The sequence below is a fragment of the Dothidotthia symphoricarpi genome (assembly GCF_010015815.1).
Source record: "Dothidotthia symphoricarpi CBS 119687 unplaced genomic scaffold P153scaffold_6, whole genome shotgun sequence".
NCBI classification, from domain to species: Eukaryota; Fungi; Ascomycota; class Dothideomycetes; order Pleosporales; family Dothidotthiaceae; genus Dothidotthia; species Dothidotthia symphoricarpi.
The window spans coordinates 1,357,108-1,370,175 of NW_022985013.1; the positions used below are offsets into that span (position 1 = coordinate 1,357,108).

Genomic DNA, 13,068 nt, shown 5'->3' on the forward strand with positions numbered 1-13,068 from the left:
AATACTTGCTGTTCAAGGCACCAATCACCAGTGATTGCAAATTCTCGTTTCATCACAAGCTCCGTATTGTGGAAACTACCGTGTAAACGAGATGCTGATTACTTCTCATCCGCTACTAATCTTAATCTGTTGTATCATAGACTTTTCTCATCTGTACCACCCCTTTATGAAACTGTATTCTCTTCCATTTTTTCCGCCTACGTATCGTCAAAAGTCAAGATAGAAATGCCGTCGGGACAAGGTTGTCCTTCAAGTGTGCGCCCATGTATCCAACCCTTGTCTTTTGTAACCCCTGTCCCTCTACCCAAAACTCCTAAGCATCAGTCTCAAAGTCGCTCTCTTCCAACTTCAATCCACTTAGTATTTTACCAATGTGTGTCCTCTCAACCCCTTGACCCTCCCTCCTGATCTTCATGAGTAGCGCCCGAAGGAATGGCACCGGTGACTTTTTCAGGCCCCATGAGCCGGTGGGCGGAGTAATGAATCCATCGACTGCAACTTGCTGACCTTCCTCTGATGGACCATTTAGCAGTCCCAAACAATCGCAAAGCTCTCTGTACTCCGCGAATGAACGAAGATAGAGATTGCCGGCGAAAAGGTTCAGCTGTACTGTGAGGGAACGTGAAACAGAATCTGGAGTAAAGTCGCGGCCGACATTATAGAGATCGAGACTGTCGAGAGAGGAGAAGGCAATGTTCGAGCGTGGAGCGTAAAGATGCAGAGTCACCTTTTTAGTGCGACGAATAATCGGGAGCAGCTCGTTGGCTTCGTATGGGCTGATGATCATGAGGCTACGGATGGACTCAGGGCCAGGAACTGACAAAATCCATTGAATCGGTCGCTGGTAACCATCCGAGATGAAGTCCGCCTTCTTCACTCCGGAAGGAATTTTGACGGTGCGTACAAAATCTGCCGTGACCAACAAATTGGTGGGGAACTGCTTCAGATCGAATAGACTAGCCGCACTAGTATTCCGAAGAATTTGGAAAGCAGGCTCAAATGCTCGGGAGCTTTGTTTGAAAGCTCCAGTACGTGCCAGTTTTTCAAGGTCCGCGTGTAATTTATGCTTGTCAGCAGCGAGTGAAACGGGAGGTTCGAGTTGTCGTTCTTCTTGATTCTGTGGAGCAAGCTCCCGTTCCTGTTCTTCTTGGAAAGAGCCAAGGCTGGAGCTACTTGCCTCAAAGTTTCGACATCTCTGAACAATCTCCGCAATGTTTGCATTGGACATGTTCCATCCCTCTAATTGAGATGTGCTGTCGTTTTCTTGGGCTCGCGGCTTGTAGCGGAGTTCGATACCCTGAGATTCGTCTTCTACGAGAGTGCTCGCTTGCTCCCTCGTAGTTTCTGTGCCGTTCCAAAGATGCTTGTTATTCTCAAATCGGCGACCTTGAGTTGCCCAAAGGGGCATGGATCTGGATAGGTCGGTCCAGGTCTCGCCGATACTCCAGCAGAGTATGTCGATTACGTCGATGGGATCGTCGAGAGACTTGCGCATCCGCTCACGAATCTTGGTCTCGATCTCTTGGGAAACTACAAAGACCACGCTCTGGCCTTTGCCTAGCTGTCTCAATCGCATACTTGCTTGCACCAGGCGATCTTTTGTCAAGTTCGCCCCTAAGGTTACCGCAGCCCTGAAGTCCCGCGGGAGTTTGAGGTCTGTCCCACGAGTGTGCGCTTCATCAAGGTAGACTAGGCAGAGATCTAGCTGCTTTGCAAATGGCGATGTCTGTAACGGCTCGATACGTCCTGAAACGTCTAGTACGGATGATTCCTCCTCTTTGAAGAACACAACTGCCTGTGTTCTATCATTCTTACGCATAGAGAGCCATCTCTCGGCAAACTGAGTATTGTCAAACTCTAGGACGTTGGCTCCGACATCCAATATCACCCTGATTTCAGAGCCTGCAGTGTTCACGGCCTCGAGGAGATGGTCTGCGTCGGTAGAAGCCGTGCGCTGTGCAAGCAGTTTGATCTCTGTCTCTGGCTGGAGCAAATGCTGTAATACCAATGCGTTGGTATGACTCTGACTCGGTAGATTCAGGTGCTTAACATCAAGAGGCAAGACATGCGAGGTATCAGCTGTTCCGGAAAATCCTGTAGTGGGATTTGCCTTCTTTGCACCCAGATCCCAACCTGACGCAGATATCCGTTCTGGATACTCGCGCATCTCCTAGCAAAATTGTTAGCTGTCTTTATCCCGAATATCCACTAGTAGTGCTTCTGCTAAATCTTACCTTAGGGAATACCAGGTGGTTGAGAAAATAGTCAATAGCGGCCCGGGAGTAGCGCAAGTACGGGAAAAGTTCCTCGACACACTGCATGCGGTCTTTGATATTGATTCCAGATAAGTTGCGAAAAGCCCTTGGCAAATCTGAAGATGCGGTCTTGACCCATTCATTATACTGCATGACCGATTGATCTGATCTCAAGAGGTGAGTTATAATGTCGAACATCTCCGCGTTGCTTAGTCCACCATAATAGAATGACAGCTGTGTGAGAAGCAGAACCACATCAGGGTGTGAGAACTCAGAGCGCTGGGAAGGGCTGTCTTTGGATTTGAAGGGAACTGCAAGCTTCGTACTTGGTGTTCGACTTGAATCAAGTCCGAAGTCTACACGCCAACGTTTCCGCTCAAGGATGAAGCGAAGAACCCCACCTCCGATCAAACCACGAACGTGAAGTAGTGGCAGTTTTGTTGAGTTGGTCCAGATTCCGCTGTTCTCGACCAATTCAACATCTTCCTTACTCGGGTCGATCTGAGTGATGTAGCGAAACACCGCGTCTCGTAGTTCGGGTGCTTGGTTGGATATGGAAGCTAGACCAAGCATCCCACGATCGACCAAGTGCTTCGCGAGTAGATCAAACAACTGATCTCCAGCGTCACTTCGCAACAACCGGATCCTGGGGAACTTGCCACGACCTTCGGAGTGTATCTCAATGGATAGAGGCGAGTTTTCTTGGACTTTCTCTGCGAACCTTGGAATATAGCCGAGAATTCCCTGTATGATCAACCAACGTTCTGGTGCAAAGTCGATTGGCCTCTGAGCACCCATGGTATAGACAAGCTCATTGCGGGTATTAAAGACTTCGTCGCTTTCGTCAACAATGTCCCGAGAAACTTCTTCGAGGAACTCCTGGGTTTCGAGAAGCGATTGTGCTGTTTCATTCTTCTCTGCCAGAAGGCTTTCAATGCCCATGAGCTTGAACGAAAGGAGGTTCTCTGGAAGAACCAACAGAATGCCTTGCGTATCCATACACTCTTGGTACATGTCCCGAATCTTCTTGGCATCTGTTGGAAGTAATTTGAGATTGCGAGAGAACGGCATACTCCACACGCGTCGTGAGAGTAGACCACCTAGCCTAGAAATCAACATCTGTAACATCTGTTTCGATTGAGCCTTATTGACAATGACTCTGACCAATCTATTTTTTGGGTTTGTTAGCAATGCTCACAAGATATTTCAAGTCTCCCACAGTGAACATACCTCCGCTTGTCCGCAAGAGCGGCCGCAACTATGGGAACAATTGTTGATGATTTTCCTGCTCCCATGTTGAGCTGATAAAGGGTGTTGTCGTCGTCTGGGGGATTTCTCATCATGCCGGCAATCGCCTCCTGAACCTCTCGTATCATGGAGGATGATTCCGCTTCGAACAGCAATGTCTCGGGGAAATCTCTAGGGTTCCAATTGGTATGACCCACATGACGAAGCTCTTCAGCTAGCTCCACCGGCTTATGACCAAGAGCCATCAAACGCTGGGCGCGATGGAGATGAGTGATAGCGATGGCGTACTCAACGATGGCGTTTTTCCAAATCTCGGGCAGTGTGTTGAATCGCTCCCGATGCAGATAGCTGAGCCAGAAGGTTGGGGATATGCGTGGGCACTGCTGAATGCGGAATGCGATTCCTTCGCTAGAGTTCTCCACTGCGTCAGTGAGAGCGTCACTCAAGTTTTGATAGTGCTCGTCACATTCATCCCGATATTCTCGTAACAAATTCTCAGTCTCGCCGCCACTCATTATGCTCTGTACCTCAGTTCCGCCTGAAAGCGAGTCAAGAGAACGACAACTATCCCGTAGACTCTCGACATAGTCTTTCTCGCAGTTGGACCTTGCGCAAGTGTCCAGACTCTCACAGAGCAGCATGAGACGACGCTTGGTGTGAAGAGTAGAAGGATGAGATAGCTGCTCAATAGTCGGCACATCCGGTTCAAACGCTGTCGAATTGGTTAACAAGGAACATAGATAACTGGAGTTAAGGCGCATGTAGGTACAGATTGTTTGCAAAACAATTACATAAGAGTGAAGTAGTGCAGCATCAGATAATCGGGGTTTACTTACGTGCTTGTGATTTTTCAGGTGCTGGTGAGGCAAAAACTGTTCTCATGCTGGCATGTCGATCTTCAGCATCCATTGTGTGCTTCTCCATCAACGGCATTCCATCAGTCTGTGGGACCGAAATTTCCAGGGTTCCTAGACCAGCCAATATGTTTGAAACGCTCTGGAGATACTTATGGAAGCGTCGATTATCATGCCACGCTTTGAACCTATCGGCAATCTCTCTCATCGCAGCTGACGTGTAGAAATACGTGTTGATAATTGTGGAAGCGGGTGTAGTTGGGACTTTCTGAGGCCACTGCTTCGACACAGATTCGAGGAGAGTTCGAAGGGCATGGTTTTGACTTCTCTGGTATGCACCCCGTCTCCTGTAGCCATACTTTCTGTTCGTTTCATCCGCCATCATAGGAATACTGTACTCCGGGCATGACCTGAATGGCACAGCATGACGCTTAGCGATAAGCTGAATCTGCTGAACATTGAAGGTGTGTCCGTGAGACAAGTCGAAGGAAGATGCAGAAGGTATTTGAGGTGTGGCTAAATCTGGGAGTCGATACATCGCTCCAAGCGCCTGAACAGTATCCATATCGGCTGACTTCGCATAGGCTAGTGTGGAAAGCCAAACCAGGATGTCGAACTTGTTGTACTTCTGGGACAAATTTGCCAAAGATTGATGCAAAGTGCACCAATACTCTTTCAGTAGTGGAGTCAAGCAATCTAGCCACATAGGATCAAATTGCAGGCTTACTTCCACTACAGGGTCACTCACACCTGTAATAGTGGTAAAGTCTTTTTGTGTGGTGAAATCGAAATGTGTCTGGAGTAGGACATCCCTGAAGTTGGGGATGGCACTGTGAAGAGCGGCTTGATCTCGAAAAATCATCGTAGCAGCTACAAAAGCGCGTTCAGCTTTCTCTGGGTCGTTTCTGCTGTCTCTCGCGTTGTACTTTGAATCCTCCGTAGTTGTGAAGCTCTCTGCCCCGAATCCAAAGACCCGAAATGACGAACACCGAATTGCTTCTCGCTCTTGGAGATGCAGTTTAATGGAAGGCAACCCTTTGGGCTCAATAAAACTATTCAAGCTGAAAATGTTCATTTTCCGGGCTTGATCCAATAAAACAGTCACAACCGTGTGGAATTGAGTGTGTTGTGAAAGAGACGATAGATTCAGATCCCATGTAATTTGTTGCATCTTCTTTTCCTGGGAGGGGTGAAAGGACCTTCCAGGTGATAGCCGAGCAATCTGAACCATGCACTCCGTATCTGTGGTTGTGAGATCCTGGAAGGAGCCCACAGCTTCTGACTTGAGAATGGTCAAAGCGGATTCTGTACCAGTAAATCCAGTCAAAGGATCAGGCAGGCAGTGAGATGTCAATGCGTGAAGGTAAATGAGGAGTAGCTTGCTTTGTAAGTCACCGTTGTCTTGTACCCGTCCGAGGATGCTGTCAAGTAAATATACGTGTACCTTAGCAATGTGATCCTTATTGATCACGATGGACATGCGATTCGGACTGGAGAGTTTCGCGTATTGGACTTTCTCCTTCTCGAAGCCTCGCGGTGCTGGTACTAATAGCATTCGTTGATGAGCAAGGTTCTCATCTTCGTGTTTCAACACAAGTTTGCTAGAAAGCCCAATCAAAGTATCGGTTCTTTGATCATTGTCGACAATCATTCCGCGATATTGACGGGAATACAGTCGACGTTCACCTGGTGTAAAGTAGAAATCAAGCCGAAGTCGTGGAAGCTGAACCTGGACCCGAGTTCTGGCGGAAGTGTTGTCAAGCATTGTGTGAATATACATTGGGGTTTCGACTGCTGAGAGTATCCTCGTGATGACACGTGCGGTCTCGCTAGTCATTCCCACCAGTTCTTTGCTGTCTTTCACAAGACGCCATGAAGAATCGCGGAGTTTGAGGCACCATCCGGTATTGCTATCGTCGGATATCCATGGGTGCTCTCGCGGTCGAAATAGAATTTCGTTGTTATTGTGGTCGTACCAATGAATGAAGTCTGACACGAACGCATGGGGCAGTCGATGCTCAAACAAACGCGGTGGGAGAAGGTCAAACCTGTGGGCTGTCAGTATCACCAACTCCATGAAACGGCAAGGAGTAGCGCAAAACCCAGAGCTAATAGTAGTTTTACCAAGTAGCAGGTCATGAGGAACGATATACTCACCTTCTACCATTGGCCAGCGCGACCACCAGCAAATCACTTCCTCTCATTCCAAAATGTATTTTCTGACCACGGAAGGTTGACTTCCCAGAGAAATGCATCCCTGGCTCGTCACTAGGTACTACATCCAATGCTGACTTTTGGAAGAGAGGTGTGTACATCTCGTGTAACAGGTACTCAGAGGGCAACCGGGTCAAAGGTAAGCCATTTACTAGCAGTTCCGCAGTGAGCAAATTCAAATGCACGGGAAGTTGACCAGACGTCACACAAAGCCAGTGCCCTTGCGATTGATTGAGCGAAGCCCATGATGTTCCCGGTGTTCTCTGGAAAGCGGCCCACGTAGCCAAGACTGCTTGGTCAAGCCCCGTATTATCACGAAGTATGTTCTCGCGAAGCTTGGGAAAGACACGATACATTAGACGTCTCCAGTCCTGGAGTGTAGCGTTGTAGAGACTCTCCGATTCCGGCTTGACTGTTCGTTGATTCTCTTGCACTGCAATTGAGCATTGAAGGAGCATCGAGATCGCAAACTCTTGTTGTAGGACAACGTCAAGGTGTACTTCTTCAACGTCAAACGTGTCAGTGCAAAGGAGAGCAATCTCTGTCGCTCTCGAGTTGAGTTCACACCTCTGCTCATCGTCCAGGGAGGAAGCAATTCTCTGATGTAGATGGTAAAACCATTCCATGCAGACACGGCGCACTTCTGCAAGGTATTCCAAGGCGCGTTGATGAATTCCAGTCGATGATGATAAGCTGAGTGTACGGCGAGCAAGGATCACGAAGATTGAAAGAGATCTCCACGACTCCCAGTTCTTTGTCAGACGTCCAAGATTATCCTGGAGCTGATTTAGCATTGCGTTGCAGAAGAGTTCATCATTGAAGTTCTCGTGAGCTCCGCGTTCCACGCTACGGTTTGGCGGGCCGACCTGATAGACTGTCTGCAGGATCATGCAGTGTGTCTCTACCTTGGCAAAGTCCACGGTAGGCATGGCAAGCTGCGACAACAGGTTGGAATAGAAGATGTGTCGGCCCAATCCCATGGCTGCAATAGCCTTGAATTCATCGACAGAGAAGCGAGGCGGGCAATCGGAAACTCCAGAGATCACTTCGTTCGGAGCGACGCCATCAGGAGCAGAGGATGGCCTGTACATGAAACGTTTGAGAGCCTTTGAATGATCGGGCATAGAATATCTGCACTTCTGTGGAAAATCTTCAGGAGGTTTGAGAGGCACGCTGAAGGTGTTGCGTTGTTTGTCGTAATAGTCGTATACCAGCGCGCTATCCAAACATACATCCGCATCAGTAATATTGAGGAGTCCGTTCTGTTTCGCTCGATAATTACCGGTGTGAGGCTTGATCGCAGACACTATAATGATGCGTTGTTCTTCGTAGTGAGAAGAGAGGGTCTGAGAAAGCCCTTGGTGCCGATCGAGAGCGTATGTGCTTTGTGGTTTTCTAGGCTTCTTGTCCAGGAACTCGAGCACGTTGATGATCAGATACGCTGAACAATCCCGCCATTCACTGAAAGCCTCTGGTATATTCAACTCGAATACTGTTGCCTTCGCGGTGTGTTCTTCCTTTGGAAGAGGCCATTCGTGTATGTCGATATCCAGGGCTTCTGCTCGAGTTTTGAAGGCACATCGAGAGCAGCTGGGGCTGTGTATCTTTCTATCAATCCTGATGTGATTACACGATTAGCGAATGTCAAGTAGTGAATGACAGAACCATGAAGAAGACTTACATCGAGTTATCGACAGGAATACCGTTTTCCATGAATGCACACTCAGAGTCGTTGTAGCGTCTCATGAGCTGTTCGTAATCACTCTTCAACTTCATCAACTCCTCACACTTCTGTTCACGCTGTTCGGTTGCATCGCGTTCGATGTTTGCTTTCAACGACTGATGTTCGTGCGACTGATTGAAGTATCGAACAGCGAAAGAAGTCTTGTCTCCGAAGTCACGATACAAGGATGGTGACTTTTTCGTCGATCCGGATATTCGTGAGTGAACGTGCTTTTCAATCTCGTGTAAGCGTTCCATCTGTCCTTTCAGAGGTAGCAAGAGACACTGCAGCTCAGCCATACAGATCTCAGGATCAAACTTAGCTAGCAGAGGGTATATACTGCAAGCCGATTTGTCGCAGGCTACCCAAAGCTCAAGGATAATCAGGTACATGACTGAGGTGCTGATAGGAATGCCTGCATATGCTTCGCTGGCAGCACAATGGTAAGTTGTCATCAAACGACGAAGTTTTCCGCAAGTAGTTGTATCGCGTTCATGCAGCGACAACCAATTTTGAAGATTGTGCTCAATCCATCCCTCCAATGCCGCTAAGTGAAACGACTTGTAGTCACTAGAAGCACTTATGCCGTCTGGGATCGCATTGGGCAAGAGGTCAGGGAACTCCGAGGCAGGCTTGAATCCGGGATTAGCTGCACTTCGTCGCCGAGCAGCCATTCCAGACACGAATGCGTTGAGGTCGGGAAGTTTGATGTCGAGATCAGCTTCCGGCTGTAGATTTTCGAGGAAAGTAAAGTCAATATTGGCCTCTGTGCTTTCTACAGCAGCATTCCACTTCTCGTGTATGAAAGAATGCGCCGCGATTAAGGCAAGATGAACGGAAAGTGCCCAGTGAGGCTGGAGAGACTCAAACTGCTGCAGGGCCTCGAACTTACGTAGACGGCGAGTCAGCTTGGCTGAGACGGTGTAGATGACGTCGCTGTCGAGACCCTTCAAGTTCTCGTCGTCCAAAAGCCGAGTCAGAAACAATATCATGAAAGCTTTATACAAGCTGTCTGGAGATCGCTTGTTGGGTGCGTTGCGAGAGAAGAAAGCCTGCAGGGATACACGTACAAAAAGCCACAAGGCGGAACGTCGCCATGGTCTCTTGCAGTCTTTCCATAAAGTTTCATCGCGAGTGTTCTTCGTGATGGAGATTACATCTTCTTTCTCACCCAAGGCAGTGATGATGGTCTGCAATAAATCGGTAACTAGATCCGGGTCTGCAGTATCGTGCGGGTCGTCTTGCGTGTAGCCAGGTCCGGTTATCTGAGGTCGGAAGCCATGCACTGCTTGAACTGCCATCTTAGCAACCGTTTGAGCAAGCGATGTTACAAGTCCATCTTCTCGCATCGTAGTGAGGGAGATTCGAGATGCTGATGCTGGGAAGGTGCGAACAAGTCGGCCTTTTGTCTTCATGGCTGCCTCGTTGGTTGGAGAGAGTTCGAAGAACTCGAAGGTGATGTAGTCAGCACTCCGACTAACAAGAATCCCAGCGTTCTGGGCTTTGACCTCAATAGGTGCGACTACACCTATCGGTCCATCAATGAGTTTGGCAAATACAGCCTGAAGACGAGACTCAGATACCACGCCGTGAGAGTCTTGGGTGCTGAGCAGGTTGTTGATCATCGAAATTGCACCAATGACTACCTTGACCTCATCTTCTTGCACGATATTCTCCAGGTCATGCAGAGCCTGTAGGGTTTGTTCGACCAGATGGCGATCGTTTGAGGGGCGGAAGTCATCAGCTTGAGGTAGAGCGGGCGGAAGTACGACATGATTGATGAGGTAGGTGGTTGCTTCAACCGATGGGGGTTGCCCGCTTGACGGAGCCATGATCTGAGGAAGGGTAGTTAGTGGATGATCTGAGAAGACAGCGTAGCAGGCCTTCAGGCGTTTGAGAGCCACGTCTGGCCATTTCACAGTATAGTATGGAGGGTACAGACCTTGTCACTGGCGAGCTATCAGCTCACCTTGTCTAGATCAGTCTGTTGTTTCCAAAGGGTGTCGTCGAGCCAACTGCCAAAAGGATGAGCGAGGGTGAGGTAGGGTGGTTTGGAGGTGATGCTGGCGGGGTGTGAGATACAATTACGATCCGGATTGCGGAGAGGGAAAAGAGAGTGCGTGCGCTGCCGTGATAGAGATGCAAACGGAAACTCACCTTCACCTCGTGTATTCTTTTTTGTGGCGGAACATGGGGCACACGCATCGTATCACCCCAGGTACATACTCGACAGTCCCTAGACTTACTTATCAGCCTCTCCATCTTCTCTTCCAGTGCGTAATTTGAATGTTGTGACGTAGCAAGGGGCCGATTCGGCAACCGACTTACACACAAAACATTATCCTGCAGCTTTCCGTCTTAAATCATGCAAGTCAACAAACAGAATACACACCGTCTATTCCCCGTCTCTCACCTCAGTGCCCCACAGCACATCCCCATCGCCTCCCACCAACAAGTGACACCAAATAATAGAGAGGTAGAGATGAAAAACAACGAACCAGCGCGGCATGAGTAAGTGTGAAAAGGACGACTATAGCTACAGAAAAGCACTGGATTACCTAGGCATGTACCTGAATACTCGAATCTAGAGATCTTTGGAAACCTCCACACTCGGTGTAGTAATACTGAGAATGACAAACCACGAATGTCTGGCCGTGACATACCCACACCGATGTGTTCATGTCCATCCATCTTTTGCATAACAAACATTCGCACAAGTCCAAGAAACATGACGAGGAATCAACAATGACTATTTCCCCTCGCCAAGCCCAGAATCCACAATCTACCTCTTTCAAATATAAATGCACAAGTCCAACAAATACGACCAAACCCCTACCATCCAAAACACCTGCACCAGCACCCTCAAGAAAAGGCCACTGACTCCACGCAAAAGGAAAAAGGGTGACAAGCCAAAATACTTACACGCCACCTATCCAAGCCAAGCTCACAAGGCTGCTTGCTGGGGAATTGGCATAAGTTTTCATTACTAATTGCTGTTCTTGAATATGATGCTCTCGGATAACTCAACCGATCTCATGCGCGACAGTCCAAGGTTTGCCCATCTCAAGGTAGCGATCGTGGTTGTGATGCAGTCCCAAAATCCAAATGCATTCGCCGTTAGGGCACTGATAGTGTCCGCGCGAGTCCCAAACGCCATCCCGTCATGTCTGTCCTCTTCTTCATTCTATATACAATTCCACTTTACGTCTCATTCGATTACCGCGACTCAACGGGCGTCTCCGACGATCCCTTCGACATGGGCTTCAGCTCCGCACCGCCGCTTTCCGCTCTCTTCCGCCCCGTCAGCGAGAAGTGGTGGCCTGACGTCGGGCGCTCTTCCTGCTTGTCGTTGCTGCTGTTGTCTCCGAAGCGGGCAAAGATGCTGCGCTTCTTCTGGGGCACGGGCTTCGACTCGTCATTCAGGCCAACGTCCTCGAATCCCTCCTCAGGCACCGGGTTCGCGCTGTTAGGGCGGTGTTGTTGCATCGACGAGCGCGGTGTAGCGCGCGAGCGGCGGACATCCAGAGAGCGGCGCGTGTCTACTGAGCGTCGCGCGTCGAGTGACTGGCGCGGGTATGTCTCGCCGAGGATATCCTGCATGGGAGAACGGGCCGAGATGTCCTGCGCCAATGTTAGCGGGGTAACGGCGTGTCGTGGAGCGACGTACAAATGACCGCCTGTAGGAGTCGAAACTCTCGCGCGAAATGTTGAACGGCTCGTTCTCGCTGAGCATGCTCCGGTGGTTCGAGGACGTCGTCGATGTGTTGGACTTGGAATGCCAGAAGGCGGGCTTCTCCTGTGTGGGCGACGGCTAGCATCGACGTCAGCATCGATAGGCAATTCATTGTACAACATCGCAACCCCGTCATTGCCCTGTGTAGTACGTTGTCAAGTCTTACCGGCAGGTACACTCCGCTGTCGTTAATCTCTATTACCACTGTCAGCGCATGTCCACTCGATGCGCTGCAGGTGATGCAATGCGCCGAGGTGGGTCCTCACCACTCAGTTTGTATTCCGAGGGCGTGTCGACGTGCAGTGGCTTTGCGCCCGAGACTGCGGTGTTCTTGAACTCGTTCTCCGCATTGCTCCGCTGGGCCTCCTCGTTGACTTCGGCAGGGCCAGCGCGGCGAAAAGGATTACGGATGGGCATTGCGGGCGCGAGTGCGGGTGTGGAAGTAGTGGGGGCTGTTTCAGGGACGTTGGCTTTGGTCGTTTGCGGAGGTTGTTAGAGTTTCCATCTGAACGTGGGTGAGATCATTGACTTTGGCAGCCGCCGAGCCAATTGGGCAGCCGCAACGGTTCACCGGCCTCGGTATCGTCCACATCCGGCCAACTCGTACGAAATGGACTCTTCACTATCACGTCACTGTACGAGTGTCTATGATCGAGTCTTCAGGCGCTGCAGCGATGACTTTCAGAAATGACGATCTCCAGACGCCAATCGACAGACATGGAAGCGATGCGCCCGACGGTACCTGCATATCGTGCCTCAGCCAGGAACAACGCCTCGTACAGACCGCTACTAAAAACAACTTCTTAGCTTGGCTGTCAATTATCGTGTTCAAACGCTCCCCGACGTCTCGGATGTTTGCAGCCTCAGCGCTGGCAAGGATTGCACTGCGAGAGCCAACTTTGGCAATGTGCTTTTGCAACACACACCGCTTTGCGCGGGCTTGTGGACCATGTCGCAGGCCATGCGTCAGCAAGGCGACGTGCTACAGCAGCCTGACATACGTGACACTCGTTGTTCAGCGTCCGACGTGATACTGGTAGG

General features: G+C 49.7%; 2 protein-coding genes across 2 annotated transcripts; both read right to left on the reverse strand.

Annotated features, from left to right (window-relative positions):
• Positions 1–107: 107 nt before the first annotated feature.
• Positions 108–10,126, reverse strand: P153DRAFT_336326 (uncharacterized protein; the record flags this gene model as incomplete). The annotated part of the gene is made up of 6 exons (XM_033665693.1): positions 108–2,170; positions 2,235–3,414; positions 3,486–4,247; positions 4,336–6,405; positions 6,515–8,179; positions 8,253–10,126. 6 exons carry the CDS (start codon positions 10,124–10,126, stop codon positions 314–316), a joined length of 9,408 nt encoding a protein of 3,135 aa, XP_033526128.1. The 3' UTR covers positions 108–313.
• Positions 10,127–11,510: 1,384 nt separating this feature from the next.
• P153DRAFT_286469 (uncharacterized protein) lies at positions 11,511–12,444 on the reverse strand (the record flags this gene model as incomplete). Its single annotated transcript, XM_033663468.1, has 4 exons — positions 11,511–11,915; positions 11,962–12,105; positions 12,194–12,222; positions 12,294–12,444. 4 exons carry the CDS (start codon positions 12,442–12,444, stop codon positions 11,511–11,513), a joined length of 729 nt encoding a protein of 242 aa, XP_033526129.1.
• Positions 12,445–13,068: the final 624 nt, after the last annotated feature.